At 49.1% G+C, this 19633-nt stretch overlaps 1 protein-coding gene across 4 annotated transcripts in view; it reads right to left on the bottom strand.

Moving 5' to 3' along the window:
• The window catches only part of STUM (stum, mechanosensory transduction mediator homolog), a 57165-nt gene extending 53375 nt beyond the window's left edge, over positions 1-3790 (bottom strand). For 2 of the 4 annotated variants that reach the window (XM_037737763.1, XM_017526444.2), the window contains exon 1: positions 3436-3788. In XM_037737763.1, the coding sequence (XP_037593691.1) occupies positions 3436-3637 (202 nt within the window). In that variant the 5' untranslated portion in view covers positions 3638-3788. Of the gene's footprint in view, positions 1-3435 lie in introns of all 4 variants that reach the window. The other 2 variants (XM_037737764.1, XM_017526443.2) reach the window with 2 other exon arrangements.
• Positions 3791-19633: the final 15843 nt, after the last annotated feature.

The raw sequence follows: 19633 nt of genomic DNA, 5'->3' as shown, positions 1-19633 counted from the left end.
TCGTTTCACCAAATCAAGATAGGTATAATTTTTAAATATAAACGTATAATGATACCCCTGAACACTAGACAAACTCTCTGGCCACTTGGGGTCATAACAATGAACTTTCATTACATGTATGAATAATTGTGTATATACTTATAAACGCCCTACTTGCTGGAACACAAAGGTACCAAGGGTGGTCTTTATTAGTAGATTTTCACTGAATGGGACTAGAGGTGACTCTCTTTACTAATGTCCATTTGTAAAAATTGTTTTTTATTGTTTCAGTGAGGAGTCAGAGTGATCATAAGTCACTTCTCCTTTCCAGCCACACCCCAGGAGAGGGCACATCCCGCTCATAATATGAGTGTTATCCTGAGAGCACTGTTGCGTGGGTGGAGAAGGCACTGGGGAATTTTAAGGATGCGGCTTCTCCACGGCAGGTCCTGCAAACTGGATGGACCTGAGGCACCTACATCAGAGAGGAAGAAATTAAAAACAGCAGTCATTCAGCAAGGACTGCCCTCTCATCCAATCTGCAATCAAGAAGAGGACTTGCAGGGAGGGAAGTTTCCAGAAAAATAGAGATCTTTGGGCCAGTGGTCTGAGCAGTTTCCAGAGTGAGAGTATAGTGTGGATGGCAAGTGCTTAGGCCACGTGATAGATTTTCTCAGCAAGGTCTAACCTAACACTACTCCCTCCGGGAGGCTTTCTCTGACCACCCCTCTTCCCTCACCCCCAAGAAGAATCAACTTCTACTACAACACTCTGTTCCTGCTGCCTTCTGAGCACTTACCAAGTTCAGACAAAGTTGGCATCAATTTTCCTCAAGAGTCTATGACATCCTGACTGATTTATTCGTCATCACAACCCCTGTCAGTGCCTGGTATGTGGTAGGTGCCTGTGTTGGTCAAATGAATGAGTGAATTGAAAGAAGCTGCATTTCATCAAAGGGCAGAACCAATCATGAATATTCAGTTGTCCCAGGAGCTTCAGATAAGCCAGGAGGCCTTGGAGAAGTGGATCTGGGCCAAGTGGGGGATTTCCAAGAGCCAGGGCCATTTAACCCACTCCTAGAGAAGGGGGCAATAAAACCATCTGCAAGGTTGGCCTGAGCGGCTTCGTTGCCTGGAACTCCACTGCAGGTGGAGAGGGGAGCAGAGAGCCTTTGCTCCTGAGTGGTCCAGAGGGCAGTGCTGCCCCGGCTGCAGCAGCCCCCACCCAGAGATGAGAGCAGTGCTCAGCTCTGCAGAAGAGCAAGACGGACCTACCATCCTCGGAGAGCTCCCTATGCACCAGACACTGGGCTTTACGTAATCATGTTTCATCCTCTCAGCAACACCACGAGATAGGTGTGCCTGACTTATAGATGAGAACCACTACCAAGGATCAAGAATCCCTCATTCTGTGTGGAGAGGAGCAGGAGCCTGTTCACTCAGTAAACTGTACAATAGCAATCAAAGCAAAATGGAAGAAAAAGAAGCCAGGATTATGTCACTGAAAATTCAGAAATCTGTGCACCTAGAGCTCACCTGTTATATTACTTTTGTAGTTTGCATATCTTCCCTTTATATTCTCCTTGTTTCTTATATTGATTTCTTTGGTTGGTTGTTTTACAAAAATCCTGTAGGATTCTGATCTCACAAAGGGAAAAGCTGGATCCCTAGGGCAGGGAGCCAGGGGTCAGCAGAACGGACGCTGTGCAGTCGATGCTGTCAGTGCAGGAGAGCCAAGGCTGGGAAAGGCACCTAGTGAGGGAAGACCCAAGAGAGCACACACAGGTGCACGGGTGGGCAGCGGCTGTCTCCTGGGGCTAGTCTCCCACAAGGTGGTTTCCTCGTGCAGCAGTGACTTGGTGCAGCCCCTCTCACCTGGCACCAATGCATTTGTTTCCTCAAAAGACCATAGGGCGGCATTTACTTCACCATTAAAAAAAAAAAAAAAAAAAAAGGTGAAGCAAGATGCATGCCAGCCGGCTCAAGAGGATCTTCACAGCTGCCAGAGGGAGGGGCAGGCAGTCTCTTTTTACTCCAGCAGGTGGGAATCTCTGGTAAAACTAAATTAACATTAGCTTGCCTCCTGGCAGTGTCTAAATGTGCAAAGAGAGCTGATCTGATGACACCAACCAGGGGCACAGGCTGATGCAGGCATCCCAGAAGAAAGAAGCTCAACTAAAGACCACCTAACTTACTGCTCAGATAGGCTGCGGCCCGCAGCAGCCCCTTGGGGTACAAAGACAAGCAAGCTCGAAGAGGAAAGTGAATGGGTCCTGCGTGGGTGGCCGTGGCCTTGGCTATCACCGCAGCAGAGGCCTCTGCTAAGCAGACTAAGACCAAGGAGACCGTGAGAAAGGCCAAAGACAAACTGAAAAACCCTTCCAGCTGGCCTCTGCTCTTGGGAACTTGGAGCCATACGTCGGCAACGAGCTCGCCGACAGGAGCAGGCTTTCTCCTGGAGAGGGGAAGGGGGCGCCTGCCTCTTCGGCCGACCACGGAAAAGGGGGGCACCTCACAGCAGGAGCAGCCGGTGCCAAGCTGGAGGAGGGGGAGGCGTGCAGGCAGAGACCTGGGGGTGGAGTTAAGGGAAGGAGGGTCAGGAAAACTTCTCATTCCCTACCTCCACTCACCCTCCCGCACCATCTCTGTAAGGGTCCTCTGCTTTAAAATGTGGGACATCGATCCCACCAGAACCCCCGCCGGCTGCCAGAGTCCGGCGCACTCTACTTCTCAGGAACGGAAGGGATCTGAGGGGTCTATGGGTTCATCTCTGGCCAGATGCAGTCCAAACTCACATGCATCCAAACTAATGAAATCATCCCCCATCCCCCCGGCGCCCTGCGGGGTGCTGGAGGAAGTGCAGGCACCCCTGAAGGAGGCGAAGGAGACTCTGCCTAGAGTTCTTGTCGCCACACGGTCCACACCCAGCGAACTAGAGGGGGCTGCAGGTGTCTCTAGCCCAGCTTGTCCCCTCTTTCCCTGGCACAGCTGACTTCGACGCCCGGGAGTTTGATCCCTGCCACCGAGGCCCTAAAGCTCCTTCTGCCCCGACCCATTCCTCTCGGAGAAATGGGCTCACGGACGGATGCGCCCGACAGAAAGAAGGAGCAGAAATCGGGGCGCCCGGACTGGAGCCTTACTCCGGAGCCAGGAGGGCCAACCCCGCCGCCGCCCCGGGCTCTAGCATTGGCTGCAAAGTTTCTGGCTCTTTGGAGCCCCGCCACTACGCCTGCGGGTCGGAGCCCCCAACGCAGCCCCTCCCCTCTGGGGTGCCCACTCCACGCGCTTCTGCCACCTGCCAGGGGACGCCGGGAGCGGCCGGGCGCGCGTGGTCGCAGCACTTGGAGCGCGCGGCACCGCCAGGAGGTCTCCGGCCGCACCCGTCCCTCCCTCCCCGCCCTCCCTCCGCGGGACCGGGGTGGCTGGGATCCCGGGGCTCGCGGGCGCAGCGTCTTACCCAGTCCTGGCACGAAAGTGTTGAGGAAGAGGCAGATGACGGCCACGGGGAAGGGCATGTAGGGGATGGCGGCGCGCAGGGGGCCCTTCTTTTCGCGGACCTGCACCACCACCCCGCTGGACGAGGACGCCCCCCGGGGGTCCGCCGCCGCCACCGCTGCGGCCGCCGCCGCCGTCTCGGCGTCTTTGTGAGAGGGTTCCATGGCGGGGCGCGCTCTCCGGCTGCCGGGCAGCGCGGCAGGGGCTGGCGCCCGGCGCACAGGAGCAGGCGACGGCCGGCTGCAGGCTCCGGGCTCCCGGCTCCGCGCCGAGCCCAAGCGGCCGCCTGCTCCGTGCGCGGCGCTGCTCGCGGAGACTCCCGCCCTCCGGCGTCCCCACACGCCCGGCGGAGGGGCGGGGAGGGCGGCGCGACACCGGGTGACAGCACTCCGACGCCCCTCCTCGCCAGGCCCCTTCCCCGCCCCCTCCCCCCCAGCCGAAACCACCACTCACAAGGAATGGAAAATCAGGGCGAGGGAAGGCAGTAGAACAGGACAGCAAAGGGAGCTGGTTGCCCAGGTACTGGAAGGGGAGGACACACCTCGCCCTCCCAGACGGGTGAACTGGGAACCTCGACCATGAAGCCCTGCAACTGGGCGTGTGTGCTTGGCTGATACCGTCGGGAAAACCGCGAGGCTGAGTCCCCTAATCTAGAGCCTGCCTCTGGCCGGGGAGATGGGGACAGGGGACCGGGCGGCGCCTGACACCTAGTCGGCCTTCAGTGTATTGTGATTTAAATGATTTTGTTTGGGGCGAGCGCAGTGGCTCTCGCCTGTACTTCCAGCACTTTGGGAGGCCAAGGTGGGAGAATTGCTCGTGCCCACGAATTCGAAACTAGCCTGGGCAATGTAGCGAGACCCCCATCTCTATTTTGTAAAATAATAATATTAATAATAAATGAGTGAATTTGTTTCGAGTGTCAGAGAAAAAGCAATCTTGGGATCGGATCGATAATAGGGGAAACAGATTTTCAAACACCATGCCAGGTCTCCAAAAGACTGGTTAAAAATGGGACACTTCCCCCCCCACACACACACACACGGGCGCGCACGCGCGCACACAGACACACGCGCGCGCACCAAAAGCAGAAAGAAAGGCGCCTGTTGCCGGCATGTTGGGAAGCATTCACCATCCCCTGAACTATGCTGGGGGAAACCTGGGCTTTTTGTGAGGCCGACGTGGTGGCCAAAGAGCCAGTGAGGGGCCGACCGCTCTGGTTCATGCCTGTAATCCCAGCATTTTGGGAGGCCGAGGCGGTTGATCACCTGAGGTCGGGAGTTTGAGACCAGCCTGACCAACATGGAGAAATCCCCGTCTCTACTAATAATACAAAAATTAGCTGGGCCTGGTGGCGCATGCCTGTAATCCCAGCTACTCGGGAGACTGAGGCAGAGAAGCACTTTAACTCGAGAGACGGAGGTTGCTGTGAGCAGAGATCCCACCATAACACTCCAGCCTGGGCAACAAGACTGAAACTCCGTCTCAAAAAAAAAAAAAAAAGCCCGTGAGGACACAGCGCCGTCTGGCGTTAATAATGGGGCAGTTGGTAGAAGCAACAGCCGGCAGCTTGAGGTCCTGTATTGAATCCGATTTACTGAATAAGGCTGCCTTTGCCTTCACACCTGGAAAAAGTAAACGGATGAAAGTTACCGCCTCTAACGTTAGGGAGGGGTTCAAGGCCTCGGAATTATCCAGTCAGCAAATCGTCCGAATAATTGGAAAGGTGCAATATCCTTTTTTCAGGAATAATAGTGATTGAATCTATTATTATGAACAATTCAGGGTCTCAGAAGGAGGCTAAAAGAGCATGGGTTATTGTATAAGTCTCTGAATAAAGTAATTTTAAAAGCAAATGGACAGGGGTTAGTGATGATACTGGTGGACACACACATGCATGTGTACACATACACACACAAGCCACTAGCTTAGGTTTGGCAGTCAGAAGAACAAAACTAGAAGTTTTAGTCTTGTTCAGCCACTAATTACCCATATGGCTTAGAAGAACTTGCTTATTATCCTTTTCTGGCATGGAGTTACTGTGTATGTTAAAATCAAAGCAAGGCTCCATTTAATCCACACTTATTGAAGGCCTACTGAGACTCAGATAGCTAGTGTGGGGGAGGCTTCAGAAGGTGTCCCAAAGAGGGCAATACACAAGCAGATTTGAGCAATAACTACAGTTAACTATTTGCAGATTTGCGTTATTTTCAACAAACAGTTATTTATCCAAGCACTCTCTGCCAGGCATCATTCTAAACAATTTACATATTTTAACTCTTAATCCTTACCATAACTCTACAAAGTATTCGTTATTACCCCATTTTACAGATGGGGAAATTGAAGCACAGAGAAGTGAAACCACCTGCACAAAGTCCCCCACTAATAAGTGTAGAGCTGGTATCTGAATGGAGGCAATCTGGCTCCAGAATCAATTCTGCATAATCATTATTTTATTCAGAGACCTAGAAAATAACCCACATTCTTTGAATATTCTTTTGCAGAGGACTCGAGCTGTCTTAGGGCCACTCAATCATTATTCCTGGAGAAAAAGGATTTCAGGGAAGTCAGTGGATTTTCACCCCCTAGTTTTCCAGATGATTTGCTGAATATCTTGGATGTCAGGAAGACATCTGGGCAAAGCAACAAAATGTATAAAGGCATGGGAGCCCAAGGAAGTAGGGACGATTCCAGGAATTGCAGTGCGTCTGGCACTAGGGCTTGTGTGACAGAGACAGGAGCTGGATCTGGTGAGGTGGACAGGCAGCTCAGACTGAATGGCAAAGGAATTTGGACTTCATCTGGGTGGTGGCGATGCAGAATCACTGAAACATTTTAAGCAAGGGTGTGGCATAAGTGTTCCAGTTACTATCACTATGCCACAAATTTCCCCCAAGTTTAGCAGCTTAACACAGCTCTTTTTCAGATCACAAATTTTATGGTCAGGAGCTTGGACAGGGCACACCTAGATAACTCTTCTTTGCTCTTTGTATCTGCAGCCTCAGCTGGGGAGACTCAAATGGCTGACAGCTGGAACAGTTGGGGCTAGAGGATCCACTTTAAGAAGATTCTCAGGAACCTGGACTGAAATTGTTAGGAATCTCAGCCTGGCTGGACTAGGGTAACTTGAAAACCAGGTAACTAGGATGGGTCAGTAGGCGCCTATCCTGCCTACCTAGGATGAGTCAGCAGATGGCCTCCCCACGTGACTTGGACTTCTCACAGTATGACAGCTGGCTTCTGAGAGGGAACTTCCTGAGAGGAGGCCTCCAGAGAATGAACATTACAGGACCTGTGGAAGCTGCATGGACTTTTCTACCCTCGCTTTGGAAGTCACGCTGTGTCTCTTCTGCGGGCTCTGCTGGTTAATGCAGTCACAAGCCCGCCCAGATGTCATGGCGGACACCCCACCATTCAATGCAGGGGAGTCAAAGACTTTGGGACTCGGCTTTAAAACCACCATGATTATGACATGTATTTCTTGGGAAGACCATTCAGTTCACAGTGTGGAAGATGGGCTGGAAGGGATAGAATAAGGCCACATGCTGATGGGGGAGGATGACTCTTCCTGACTAACAAAAACTGAGAATGGGGGAGGGACAGTTCCCAACTGAAAACCGGGTATTAATAGCAGGCAACAAGGAAATGAGTTTGAAGGGTCTGAACACATCTGAAGGGTAGTGGGTACTCATTAATTAAATGACCAGCATAGATAATAGTCTTGATAAAAGTTGGATATTGGGTCAAATTGAGGCTCAAGAAAGCAATTGGGGCTGCAGATTTGGGAGCCATCAGCATATAAATGGTAGTTAGAGCCCTGTATGCAGACATGGAATTTAAAAAGTCATAGAGGTTGGGCACAGTGGCTCACGCCTGTAATCCCAACACTGGGAGGCTGAGGCAGGAGGATCACTAGAGCCCAGGAATTCAAGGCCAGCCTGGGCAACATGGCAAAACTCCATTTCTATAAAAATTACAAAAACTATCTCTACAAAAATTACAAAACTCCGTCTCTACAAAAATTCCAAAAACTATGTGGTGGTGCATGCTTCTAGTCCCAGCTACTCAGGAGGCTGAGACGGGAGGATCACCTGAGCCTGGGGAGGTCAAGGCTGCAGTGAATCGTGTCTTGCCACTGCACTTCAGCCTGGGCAATGGCGTGAGACTCTATCTCAAAAAAAAAAGAGAGAGAAAAGAAAAGAAAAGAAAATCATAGAATTTCTGTAATTAAGCAGAAAGGAAGAAGGAGGGAAATGAGGTTTACATGGAGAAACACTAACAGTGTTTTATGGAAGCCAAAAGAGGAAGATTTCAAGGAGGATACAGTCAGCAGTGTCCAATCCACTGAAGGGTAAAGTAAAACCCCAAAAGCGCCCTTAGATTTGGCAGTTAGGAGATCCAACTCTCTGGAATCCCAGCTACAATGTCTTATACTCTATGTATCCATTTTCAAGGAATGTGTCCATTTCATGGAAGTTATGGAATTTGTTGGCATAAAATTTTTTCTATTTTCCTCTTATCTTTTTAATGTCTGTCAAATCTGTGATGATGTCTCCTCTTTCATTTCTGATATTGTTCATTTGTACATTCCTTTTTTCCTCACCACTCTTGCAAGAGGATACAGCATCGACTTGACATTGTGACTGCAGCTGATGTTTGTAGGAGAGTTTAAGTTCTAAGCTATTCCAGGTAGGAAGCGGTTTCCAAATAAGAGTTAAAGCCTTAAATGATCACCTAAAAATATCAGACACTAACGCAACAGGGGAAACAGACCAAACCATTGATTACATCAGCCAAATGATACATCTGGGCCAGGCACTGGGTCATGAAGATAAAAATATATTTTTTGGCCTTGTTCTGTCATCAGATGAATAAAGTACATCAAGTTTTGGACTTCTTTTTAATTAAAATAAAAATTTGCTGAAGTCAGCTTCCAGACTCATGAGGAATTCATATTCCAACCAGGTGGCTCCTTTTTGGCAAAGACTGGTATCCTAGTATCAGCAGTAGAAAGACAAACTGTTTGAAGCTCTGAGTCCGAAAAAGTTTTTTAACCTTTCTGAGCTTCAGTCTTCAAAATCGTAAATAGTCCCTAGCTCCGTGGTGTGTAAGAAGATTACTCAATAAGTAAATGGCAACTGAATCAGAAGCTTTTTTATGCCAATGATGGAACACAACTCAAATTTAGTTTATGGGAAAAAATTATGGATGTAATGGCTTTTTGATGTATTAACTTGGCAAGGCTCAACTCTAGCACACAGAATTCCCTTTCTAGTTAGTTTCCATTTATGTTGGGCCAATGGGAATACTCTTGCTCAAGAATCGGAAGACAGAAAGGAGGCAGCAGCCATTTTGCAGTATTCACACACATTCCCTGAGGTATCTAATCACATACACATCTGAGTGTTTCAGTGAAGGAATTCTGCAGATGTGATTTAAAGTTCCTAATCAGGTTGGGTGTGGTGGCTCACACCTGTAATCCTAGCACTTTGGGAGGCTGAGTCAGGTGGATCGCTTGAATTCATGAGTTCGAGACCAGCCCGGGCAACACAGCAAAACCCGTCTCTTCAAAAAATACAAAAAATTAGCCAGGTGTGGTGGTGCGTGCCTGTAGTCCCAGCTACTCAGGAGTTTGAGGTGAGAGGGTGGTTTGGGCCCAGGACGAAGAGGTTACCATGAGCTGAGATCACGCTGCAGCACTCCAGCTTGGGCAACAGAGCCAGACCTTGTCTCAAAAAAATGAATAAATAAAACAGAGTCCCCACTCAGTTGACTTTAAGTTAATCAGTGGAACCTGGGCAACATGGCAAGACCCCATCTCTACAAAAAAAAAATTAATTAGCTGGGTGTGGTAGCACATGCCTGTAGTCTCAGCTATTCAGGAGGCTGAGGCAAGAGGATCACTTGAGTTCAGGAAATGGAGGCTGCAATGAGCTGTGACTGTGGCACTGCACTCCAGCCTGGGCAACAGAGCAAGACCCTGTCTCAAAAGGAAAAAACAAAGTTAATTAATGGGAGATTATCATGGGTGGGCCTGATTTAAGCTACATAAAAATGAGCCTCCTCTGAGGGAGATCCTCCAAGTAGCTGCTGGGTCAACAATTGCTGTCCTCGGCCGGGCGCGGTGGCTCACGCCTGTAATCCCAGCACTTTGGGAGGCCGAGGCGGGTGGATCACGAGGTCAAGAGATTGAGACTATCCTGGTCAACATGGTGAAACCCCGTCTCTACTAAAAATACAAAAAATTAGCTGGGCATGGTGGCACGTGCCTGTAATCTCAGCTACTTGGGAGGCTGAGGCAGGAGAATTGCCTGAACCCAGGAGGCGGAGGTTGCGGTGAGCTGAGATCACGCCATTGCACTCCAGCCTGGGTAACAAGAGCGAAACTCCGTCTCAGAAAAAACAAAACAAAAACAATTGCTGTCCTTTCCCCCTAGAACTTTCTTCCTGACTGCAGCTGAAGGACATCATCAAGCTTCAGCTCTTGCCATGGGCTTCCAGCCTGCTTATACCTTCCCTTGCGGCTGCCTGCTGTGGAGGAAAAGTTAAATATTAAATTTGAACTCAATTGAACATGGACACAAACAATGGTCACTAAGTCCCGGAGCAGGTTGCATGAGCCCCTTGAGGCGTGCATCCAGCGCAGTTTCAGAGAAACCTGTTCCTGCACGTTAGTCACTGAAAAGAAACCAGACAATCGCAAAAACAAGTTGACCTTTTTGTGTTCCTTGAGCCCAATTGTGAAGGGCCGTCATAACTGGGCCTCAAGCCAAATAACTCGTTACAAAACGAGCTAGGGTCCTAGACTGCGCCAAAGCTCCATGATACCTCTCCTCCTCTGTGCACAGACGGGCGGCCAACCCTGAGTCCAGACCATTGCTTCCGGGCCTGGTGATGCTTCCTCCGTAGTCTGGTGAGTGTAAATATATATTTTTTCCCTTCTCCCCTTTCCACTGCAATATGCTTTTATATCATTTGCTTATTATATCTGTATTGCCATATACATGGGACAAAGGTTGTTTACCCTTAAAGGTATTGTGTGTTTGTCTTTTCTTTTCCCCTCTTGCATTTTCTTCACAGACCACCTGCCCTAGAGACTTCAGACTTGCTTAGCCAGCCCCCACAATTGTGCAAGCCAATTACTTATAATACAGTTCTCTCTTTCTCTGTCTCTCTGTCTCTGTCTCTCTCTCTCTCTCTCTCTCTCTCTTCCTCTTTCTCTCTCCTTCTCCCATCTATATGATTCTACTGGTTTTGCTTCTCTGGTTGAACCCTAGCTGATACAATGGACTTACGTGGCTGGGAAGTCCATAGAAGGGCTCCTAGACCACGGGCTGTTGAAACATGGGCCAAATTCTGAACCACAAATATTTGAAGCTCATTACTGTGGAGGAAGGGGAGAATGGATGGTGAAGGCCTATGGCAGTTTCTTCCATGGCAGTCATATATCGTATGTGAATTCATCTCTGCCAGTATTCTCTTTTCTGTCTCTTTCTCTTTGCTGTCTCCTATTTCCTCCCTCTTCCTTTCACCCCACTGACCCCTGCACACACCTCTCCCCCACCCTAGGCACCATGCCCAGTTCTTTCACACGCACAATCTCATTTTATCTTCACAAGCACCCTATGAGGTAGATATTAATTATGACCATTTTACAGATAAAGACGCTGAGGCTCAGAAAAGTTAAATAAGGAGCCCTGCTTAGTTCCCAAAAACTGCTGGAAAGATTGGTCTGCTTTCTTCCCACATTCACTCAGTTCCCCATGCTTCTTCTCCTCTGCTTGTCTCAGGCCCATCTCTTCTTCTCCTTGGATTCTCTCCCCTGCCTCTCTCTCTCCTCACCTCCTAACTCCCTTCCCTTTCTCCCTGGCTTTTGGCTTTCATTCTTCTTTTCCATTTCCCAGTGCAGCAGTCCAGCCTTACACGCTAGTCCCACGCAGCTCCGAAAAAAATCTATTAAGTTGTAATCAATCTATAAATCTCTCCTGATTAAACCTGGTGAGGATTAGGTTTGGGTCTTCCTGTAACTACAGTTGAAGATCGGAACAATAAACCAAATTGACTTCAGGAAAAAAAAATGGGGTGACCTCAAAACACCCTATCTGTTCTCTCCCATGGTTCATGTGGCCAGGCCCTGATGATGGATGTCTGGCTTCCTGCAGTCCCCTCCCCAGCCCCAAGACTGTGAGGACCAGAACAGACCCTAATCTTGGGCTAGAGAACGGGGTCTCCAAGGTGGACAAGGAAACTCCAGAGCTCTGATCTTCCCACACATGAAAACCCCTTGTCCTCTGGGTCCTGGGTAATGATACTCCCTCCTTCAGTTTCATGAGGCTTCTCTCCTTCCCCTTGGGTACAGAAGGGGGGGAGGACAAGACTTTCTGAGAGGTGTCAGTCCCCTCACTCGTCTGGAGACTGCCTTTGATTTGGGCTATTTCTGACAGAAACAGAAGGGGACCACAGGCAGCAGTAAACATGACAGAGGGGACCAGAGATGGTGGGGGAGGTGTTTGCTAAGAAGGACAGAGAATGATGGTGCCCTGGAAACTGAAAATCAATCTCCCTCTGCTTCTCCTTCTCCAGAGACCAAGTGGAGTTGGGGCCAGCGTCCCTGGTTGAGGCAGGGCCACTGACTCTTCCTCCTGCCCTCCTGAGAATCCTTACCATCAGGCCTGGGCTTCTGTAGCTTCCTCCCCCATCCCAACTCCACTTCTCTGCAACACACGCCCACACCCAGGGCTGAGCACAGAAGCTGGCACATCCCGGGAGTTCGATCAATGTGAATTGAATTCACCCACTCATTCAGGCACCAATCAATCCCTGTCTCGCCACGTGCAATTTTTATTATTCAGCTGTCCGAGACATCCCCCAATTTACTGATGTCTTTTGGGAAGCAGTGGGAGTCCCAGAACTGATGACTCGCTAGAAGATGGAGAAGCCAGGAGGAATCCAAAGAGAAACTGGAAAGAAGAGAGAGAGAAAAAAGGAGAGACATGAACTAGGGGGAGAGAAGGAGAGAGAGACCGAGACAGAGAGACAGAGAGGCAGAGACAGCATGCCCTTTTCCTTGAAGGTCATCTTTACCAGGCCACTAAGGTGGGTCATGTGCCATTATACTCCCTACTCTGCAGTTTAAGCAAGTCATGAACTAACGCAAAACAAAACAATAGTAACAACAAAGCCCAATCAATCAAGAAAGCAGGTGCTGTCAGGCCTGCACATCCTCAGGTCAGCAAAGTGGTCCAAAAGCAAAGACTCAGTGTCTTCTTAGTGGTGCGTTTCCAAGTCCTTCCATAGTACGCCCTCTGGCTGTAAAAGCGGGAGGCCCAGCCCTGGGCCCCTGACCTAGCCAGCCTGGCTCCAGCTCCCCGGCCCCTCTGTTTCTGCCTCACAAGGCAGCACACCGGGCCCAGGCTGCTTCCGCACCCATTAGTTGCGTGGTCTCATGTTTCCTGTGATGACACATGGGGACGTGAAGCTCTGTTACGCTGGCAGGCACCACAGACCCGTCTCTGTTGGCATTTGGGTCCTGGGAGTAGGTTGGTTTGTTTCTCACTTATGGCAGTACCTCCGAGGCTTCCCGGGAGGCTTTGATGCCGTGTGGTAAAGGGCACCCCGAAGGCCCTCAGCCCCACAGCAAACTCTGTTTGCCCCATCCTCAGCCCCTCCCTGTATACTCTCCCAGGCCAGTCAGGGGCTGTGTCAGGGAGGTGTGCGGGGCACATACATACCCAGCACTGAGGACAGGGAGTTTTCAGACCAGGAGAGGTGGTATCTTGAGGGCTGGGATGCTGACATGCCAGGGAGGGGACCATCCTACTGCTGCCACTCAGCAACTCTGTGACCTTGGACAAGAGGCTTAGACTCTCAGAGACTCAACTTCCACATTTCGAAAATAGGACCTTCTTCGTAAAGTTGATATGACGACTACATAGAGTGCTTAACATGATGCTCAAACGTGGTAAGTGCTGGATAAATGGGACATTGCCATGATCATTAGTATGAACACTTTATAGAGGACACGGGGGCAATTCCCTTGGTACCAGGCCCCTGCAAAACACAAATGCACAAAGTGTAGTTGGTTTATCAGATTGGTCATCTTCTGGGGTGGTGGGAGAAGGCAGACATAACCCCAAAATCCTACAAAAGATGGCCCTTTAGGGTGGCAGAGTAAGTGGTGATCTAAGCAGAGTGATTAAGAGCTGCCTTCCCGGCATGCAACAGTGAGGACCCACAGCATAATGGCGTTTCAGCCAACATTAGACCATCCAGAGCAGTGCAGCGGTCCCTTAAGATTTTAATACCATATTTTTACTGTACCTTTTACTGTACCAGAGATACTAGGGGAGGCGTTTGCTAAGAAGAGAGAGAGAGAGAAAAATGTTTAAGTACAAAAACATTTGCCATTGTGTTACAATTACCTACAGTATTCAGTACAGTAACATGCTATACATGTTCGCAGTCCAGGAGAAATACACTATATACCATCTAGTCTACGCGTGCAGTAGGCAGACGCAATGAAGTTTGCACAAGGACAAAATCATCTAATGACACATTCCTCAGAATGGAATCCGTCATTAAGCAACACTTGACTATAAACCATTTTTATGACTCACTAGTCATGGGTCCCTAACATGTCTCCCCTGGCCACTTCTCGAGTCCCCTCTAGGGACTTACTTGTTTGATCCAATTATTTCTATCTTGTCTGACAGCTGGGAGAAAATTTGTGTTAGGATAAGATAGAAAATTGAGTCTTCGACTGCCTGCTGGTACAACAGGTCTGAACTAGAAGAGTTGTGCATGGTGGGTAGGTGCTGGGGGGTGCAGGGTGTGGGTCCTCACAAGTGAGGGGAGGGATTAGGGTACTGGATCCTGAGGTCTCCCAAAGAGGGGTGTGGGAGACACACCCCAGGATTCCCATCCCTTGCCATTCACATCTTGCATAGCCCCCTCCCCTTGAGCTTGGGTGGGACTTGTGACTTGCTTCTAGCCAATGGACTGTGAGGAAAGTGAAGGGACTTCCAGAGGTAACTGAGGTCCCAAACTGGTTGATTTTGAGTTCATCTAAAGGGAGATCGTCCTGGGTAGGCCTCAAAGAGAAGGGTTGAGTCCCTCCTGAGGGCAGAGACTGTGAGTGGTATTATAATGCCACATTTTTACTGTAACTTTTTTATGTTTAGGTATGTTTAAGTACAAAAATACCATACTGCCTCATCTCCTGAGGGCAGATGAATCAGTGGCCAGGTCTTTGTGGCAGGGAGCTGGCAGCCTAGGTCCTGAGGGCAAACCTCCAGTCACAGCCAGCAAAAAAAAAGGGACCCTCTCCAACCCCACCCTGTGGTATAGCTGCAAGGAAATGAACGCTGCCAACAAGCTGAGTGAGTCTGGGAGTGGATTCTTCTCCAGGTGAGTCTCCAGAGGGGAAGACAGCCCAGGGGACTCTGAGCACGGGGTGTAGTGGAGGTGCACACAGACTCTTGACCCACAAACTGCCATAGAATTATGGATGTCTCTTCAAGTTGCTAAACTTGTGACAATCTGCTACAAAGCAATAGAAAACTAATATACAGGTTGGGGAAGCGTGTCCTGGAATGGGAGGTGCGAGGTCCTGAAGACAGGCTGCAGCGATGGCACACTGGTCTGCTTCCCACTCCAGGGGGCACTGGCTTCGTCCAAAAGATTCCATCCTGATCACCTTGCTGGCCCCACTCTCTTGGTGTCTGGAGGTGGAAAGGGGTCGTGTTTTAGACCTGGAGCCCTAAGAACCCTTGCCTGAAGCTAAGATGGGAGGGTGGCCTTCTTCAGCACACCACCAGGATGCCTCATCCTGAGGACGTGCCAGGGGCTCTGGCGCAAAAGGACCTGGGCTCCCAGGCTTGTCCAGAGTGGGTGCTACCAAGAGTGTAGGGCAAGCTCCAGATCTGGGCGAGCTCTAGATCTTCCAGTCAGACCTGGAGCTGGACTGGGGCCCTCAGTGCCGCCCAGCAGTCATCCCACCATCCCTGGCTCTGGTTCTGTCATCGGCCGGCGTCTTAGCACTTTTAGATAGACCTGGGGTCACCCGGAATAAGGAGGGCCAAGCCCCCGAGGGTGTACCCCAAGACCGCTCCTCGGTCCAGGAGCTGACTGGCCCCGGCCCTGCCCTGCCCGACCTGAGCACCTCCGCTGCCCTCCCTCAATACCAAAGGCCTGGAGGACTGCCTCCCTCCTCCCCTCCTCCACCGCGTCGCCAGACTCCACCTGCAGCAGGGCACTTGGGCTGACTTAATGTCTCTCATGGATAAAATCGCTCTGAGTGGTTTGAAAGCTTTTAACTTTTAGCCCTGGAGCCTTTTCCTTAAACAAAAATTTCGCAAGAAAACTCAGAGTGCAAGAACGAAAGTGGAGCCACTCTGATGGCGCGCCGGGAAGTCGGCGGCTTCTCCCTAGAGAGGGCCCTTCCCCTCCCCCACCCCGCCTCCTCTTTCCCTGGCAGCCCCCAGGGGCTGTGTGGAGCCGAAGTACTTCTTGGAAGCTTGTATGGATGGTGCTGCCCAGGACCCAGTTACCTTTTCCTGTTTGCCTCCCTCAGGGCTGGGTGGACAGGAAGTCCTGCCCTCTCATCACCCAGTGCAGCTGTCAATCAGTGAGAGCACAAAGAATGTTCCCAGTCCACAGAGACTGAGTCCCGTCCACAGCTGGAATCTTTTCCACATGGAGGACTACGTTCCCCGCCCCACCTTGCAAGTGGCCTGACATGAATTTGTTATCTGTGAGATAAATATTCTTGGCCTACCACGGAGAGCTTAAAATAGACTCCAAGTTGAAAGGAAGCTTATCCATTATTTAATCCAGCTCTTAGCTCAGGCAAGAATTCCTTACACATCCCCACCAAGAAGCAATCTAGATTCTCTCTGAATACTGCCTACAAAGGGTGGCTCGCTATCTCACAAAGCAGGTGTCTCACTGCTAGGCAGCTCCTATTAAAACCCAAATCTGCCACCTTATAGCCCTTACCCTCTGGCTCTGCCTCTGGAGCTCAAAGAAAAAGTCATGAAGTCGTGGAACTTATACTAAAAGGAATGCAGCTCACCCAGGCTCATCTTCCCCTTTCCTGTTCCATTCTCCTTAGAGGGCACTTGTGTGTGTACATTATTATATTTGTGACCAAGGCAACATGTCACCCAGTATTTGTGGCCTGTGTATTCTCCTCTCTCATTGACTCTTGGATTATCCTTGTGACTTGCTTTGGCCAATGGGATTTTAGCAGGCATAAAGCCTAAGAGGCGGTCTTGCGCCCTTAGAAAGTTCTTCCTTAGAAAGTTCCTCCTTGGAAGCCCAAGTTAGGCTACTGAATAGTGCAAGGCCATGTGGAGAGAGGCCCTGGAGAAAGGGAGTCCATTTTTTCCTAAAGTTTTTATGTTTAACATTTATGGGTACATAGTAGGTGTATATATCTATGGGGTACGTTAGATGCTTTGATACAGACATGCAATGTGTAATAATCACATCACAGAAAATGGGGTATGAGGGGAGGCCGTTTGGATGTTCCAAGCACAAGCAAGCTCCCAGCTGAAGGCAACCACAGGAGTGACCTAAGCAATACACAAGGAACAGAAGAACTGCCCTGCTAAGCTCAGCCAAACGACAGGATCATGAGAAATAATAGACTGTTATTTTAAGCAACTAAATTTTGGAGTGTGTTGGTATACAGTGATAGAGAATTGAAAACTACTGATAGAGTTTTTCTAGGACCACGTTTCTAGAATAATACAGCTAAGATTTTTCATCTCAGATCAGCCATTTACAAAGAGTACAGACAAGCTGGCTAAGCCAAGAGATAGCACATGTCTTTATTGGGGATGCTGGGGGCTCTGCCACTTAGAAGGAGTCAGTCAGAAGGAGACAGAGATGGGAAGGAGGTAGAGCCTTTGGCTTGAGCAAGTCAGAGAGCCCTGTCTGAATGACAATTATACAGAACAGCTTGGCTTTCCTCACAAAATAAAATTATGCTTCAGTTCAAATTCCTTGCCACTTATAAATTACTTTTTATTTTATTGCCCTACAAACCATGTCCAGATAGGTTTGGATACTACTTTTTATACGCCATTCTCCAAAGCTGTGAGGGTACAAATCATGGGCCATCCCAAGTGGTTTGGGGAAGAGACATTTTTTCTTTCAAAAACGTTTTTTCTTGCTATGTTTTCACTTCTATGTCATTACTACAAATATGTACCCTCATACTACAAATATGAGTGTACATATTTGTAGTAATGACATAGAAGTGAAAACATAGCAAGATCAATTGGAGGTTATAATAGCAATCTGAATAAGGAGAAATAGTGTGAAATGCTCCTGAATGAGGCTGCCCCAGCCTTCTCCCAGCATTCACTCCATAAGGCTTTATTGAGCACCTACAGTCCCTGCTTTCCAGGCACTCACTGTTCAAGGGAGGAGACAGACAGCTGGATGAGCAGGTGCAATACGGTGTGATAATGAGAAAGTCTGGGGCAAGGGAAGCACCTACAAGAAGGCTGTCTCCTAAAAGAAGCTCTATCTAGGCTGAAAGGAATAGGATGAATAGAGCAAGTTGAACAAAAAGAAGGGATATTCGTTGATTGCAGAGATTACTAGCTCCTACCCAATATCCATCTATTTCTTTTTCCTGGTGATTAGAACCTCATTTTATTCTGCTAGGCAATATTTCTAACTAAAGGACTGCATTTCCCAGACTCCCTTGTAGCTAGCCACAAATAATGGGATGTAAATACAAGTTGATAGGGTTTCTTGAAAGAAGTTCGAGGCGGGTGGATCACGAGGTCAAGAGATCGAGACCATCCTGGTCAACATGGTGAAACCCCGTCTCTACTAAAAATACAAAAAAAAATTAGCTGGGCATGGTGGTGCTTGCCTGTAATCCCAGCTACTCAGGAGGCTGAGGCAGGAGAATTGCCTGAACCCAGGAGGCGGAGGTTGCAGTGAGTCGAGATCGCGCCATTGCACTCCAGCCTGGGTAACAAGAGCAAAACTCCGTCCCAAAAAAAAAAAAAAAAAAAAAAGAAGAAGAAGTTCTGACCCAACTAGGAGATACAGCAAAGTTCCTCCATCTTTCTGCCTGGAATGTGGACTTGATGGCTGGAGTGCCAGCAGCCATAAAGCAAACTTGAGATGGAAACCAACTACTAAGTAAGGTAGAGCATAAAGTTAAAAAGAGCCTGGGTCCTAATAACTGTGAAGCTGCTATATCAGCCCTGGAGAGCCACCCTCTGGCTTCTTTTACATGCCAATAAATAAATGTCACATTTAAACTACGTATTTGTTTCGTTGTTGTAATATGCAGCTGAACCTAATCCTAACTGATACACTTACCTGTGTCAAGGCCCAGAAGTGAGAGAGCACGTGACATATTCCTCAATCTGCAAATGGTTCCAAGTGGATGGAGCTCAATAAAGTGTGTGACAGAGGAGGGGCTGTGTGAAAGAGGGGTGGGGCTAGCAAGGGAAGCAGAGGTGAGCCTAGAGTTCTTGGGCAATGGGGCACGGAGGGAAATCATAATTGCTAACATTTTTGAAGGGCTTTAAACAACAGATTCTTCTCTCCCTATCCTCCACATCTGGAGAAAGGGCAGCCTTCTGTTCCCCAGAGACCTAGGACTAGGGAACAAAATGTCCTAAGTTAAAGGGCATGTCTCAAAATTGGAGACATGGCCACAGACAACTATCCTTGGATATGAGAACTGCCTCATGACTTCTCTTAAACTAAATTAAACCTTCTCTGGGTCCCACTTTCCAATGTGGTATCACAGTCAGCTTCCCTCTCCCAAGGGCTGTGCAAGAGCCTTCCCTCTCCCAAGAGCCAAACTTGTAGAAAACCAGGAAGGGTCTCCAGCTTTCCATCACAATTGTTTCTAAGTTGCCTGTTGCCAAGGCTGGGTGGTCCATGGGCAGCTTTGTTGCTGCCCAGATAACCCTGAGAATAGGGATCCCCTTGAGGGTTTTCTTTTGAGGTTTTTTTTTTTTTTTTGATAGAAAAATTCTTTAATCAAAACAAGTTTACACATTGAAATTTATGGCTTAACTAGAATAAATCTAAGTTAAAACTGTCTAAGGACCCAGGTCCACCACTCGCTGAGTGGCCTCCTCCTGCATCGTGGGCCACCCCAGCAGAGGTCTGGCAGCTCCCAG

This window comes from Cebus imitator, unplaced genomic scaffold, assembly GCF_001604975.1.
Source record: "Cebus imitator isolate Cc_AM_T3 unplaced genomic scaffold, Cebus_imitator-1.0 Scaffold42, whole genome shotgun sequence".
Lineage (NCBI taxonomy): Eukaryota > Metazoa > Chordata > Mammalia > Primates > Cebidae > Cebus > Cebus imitator.
The sequence above is the reverse complement of the archived record's forward strand: the minus strand, read 5'-3'. Positions and strand labels throughout refer to the sequence as shown.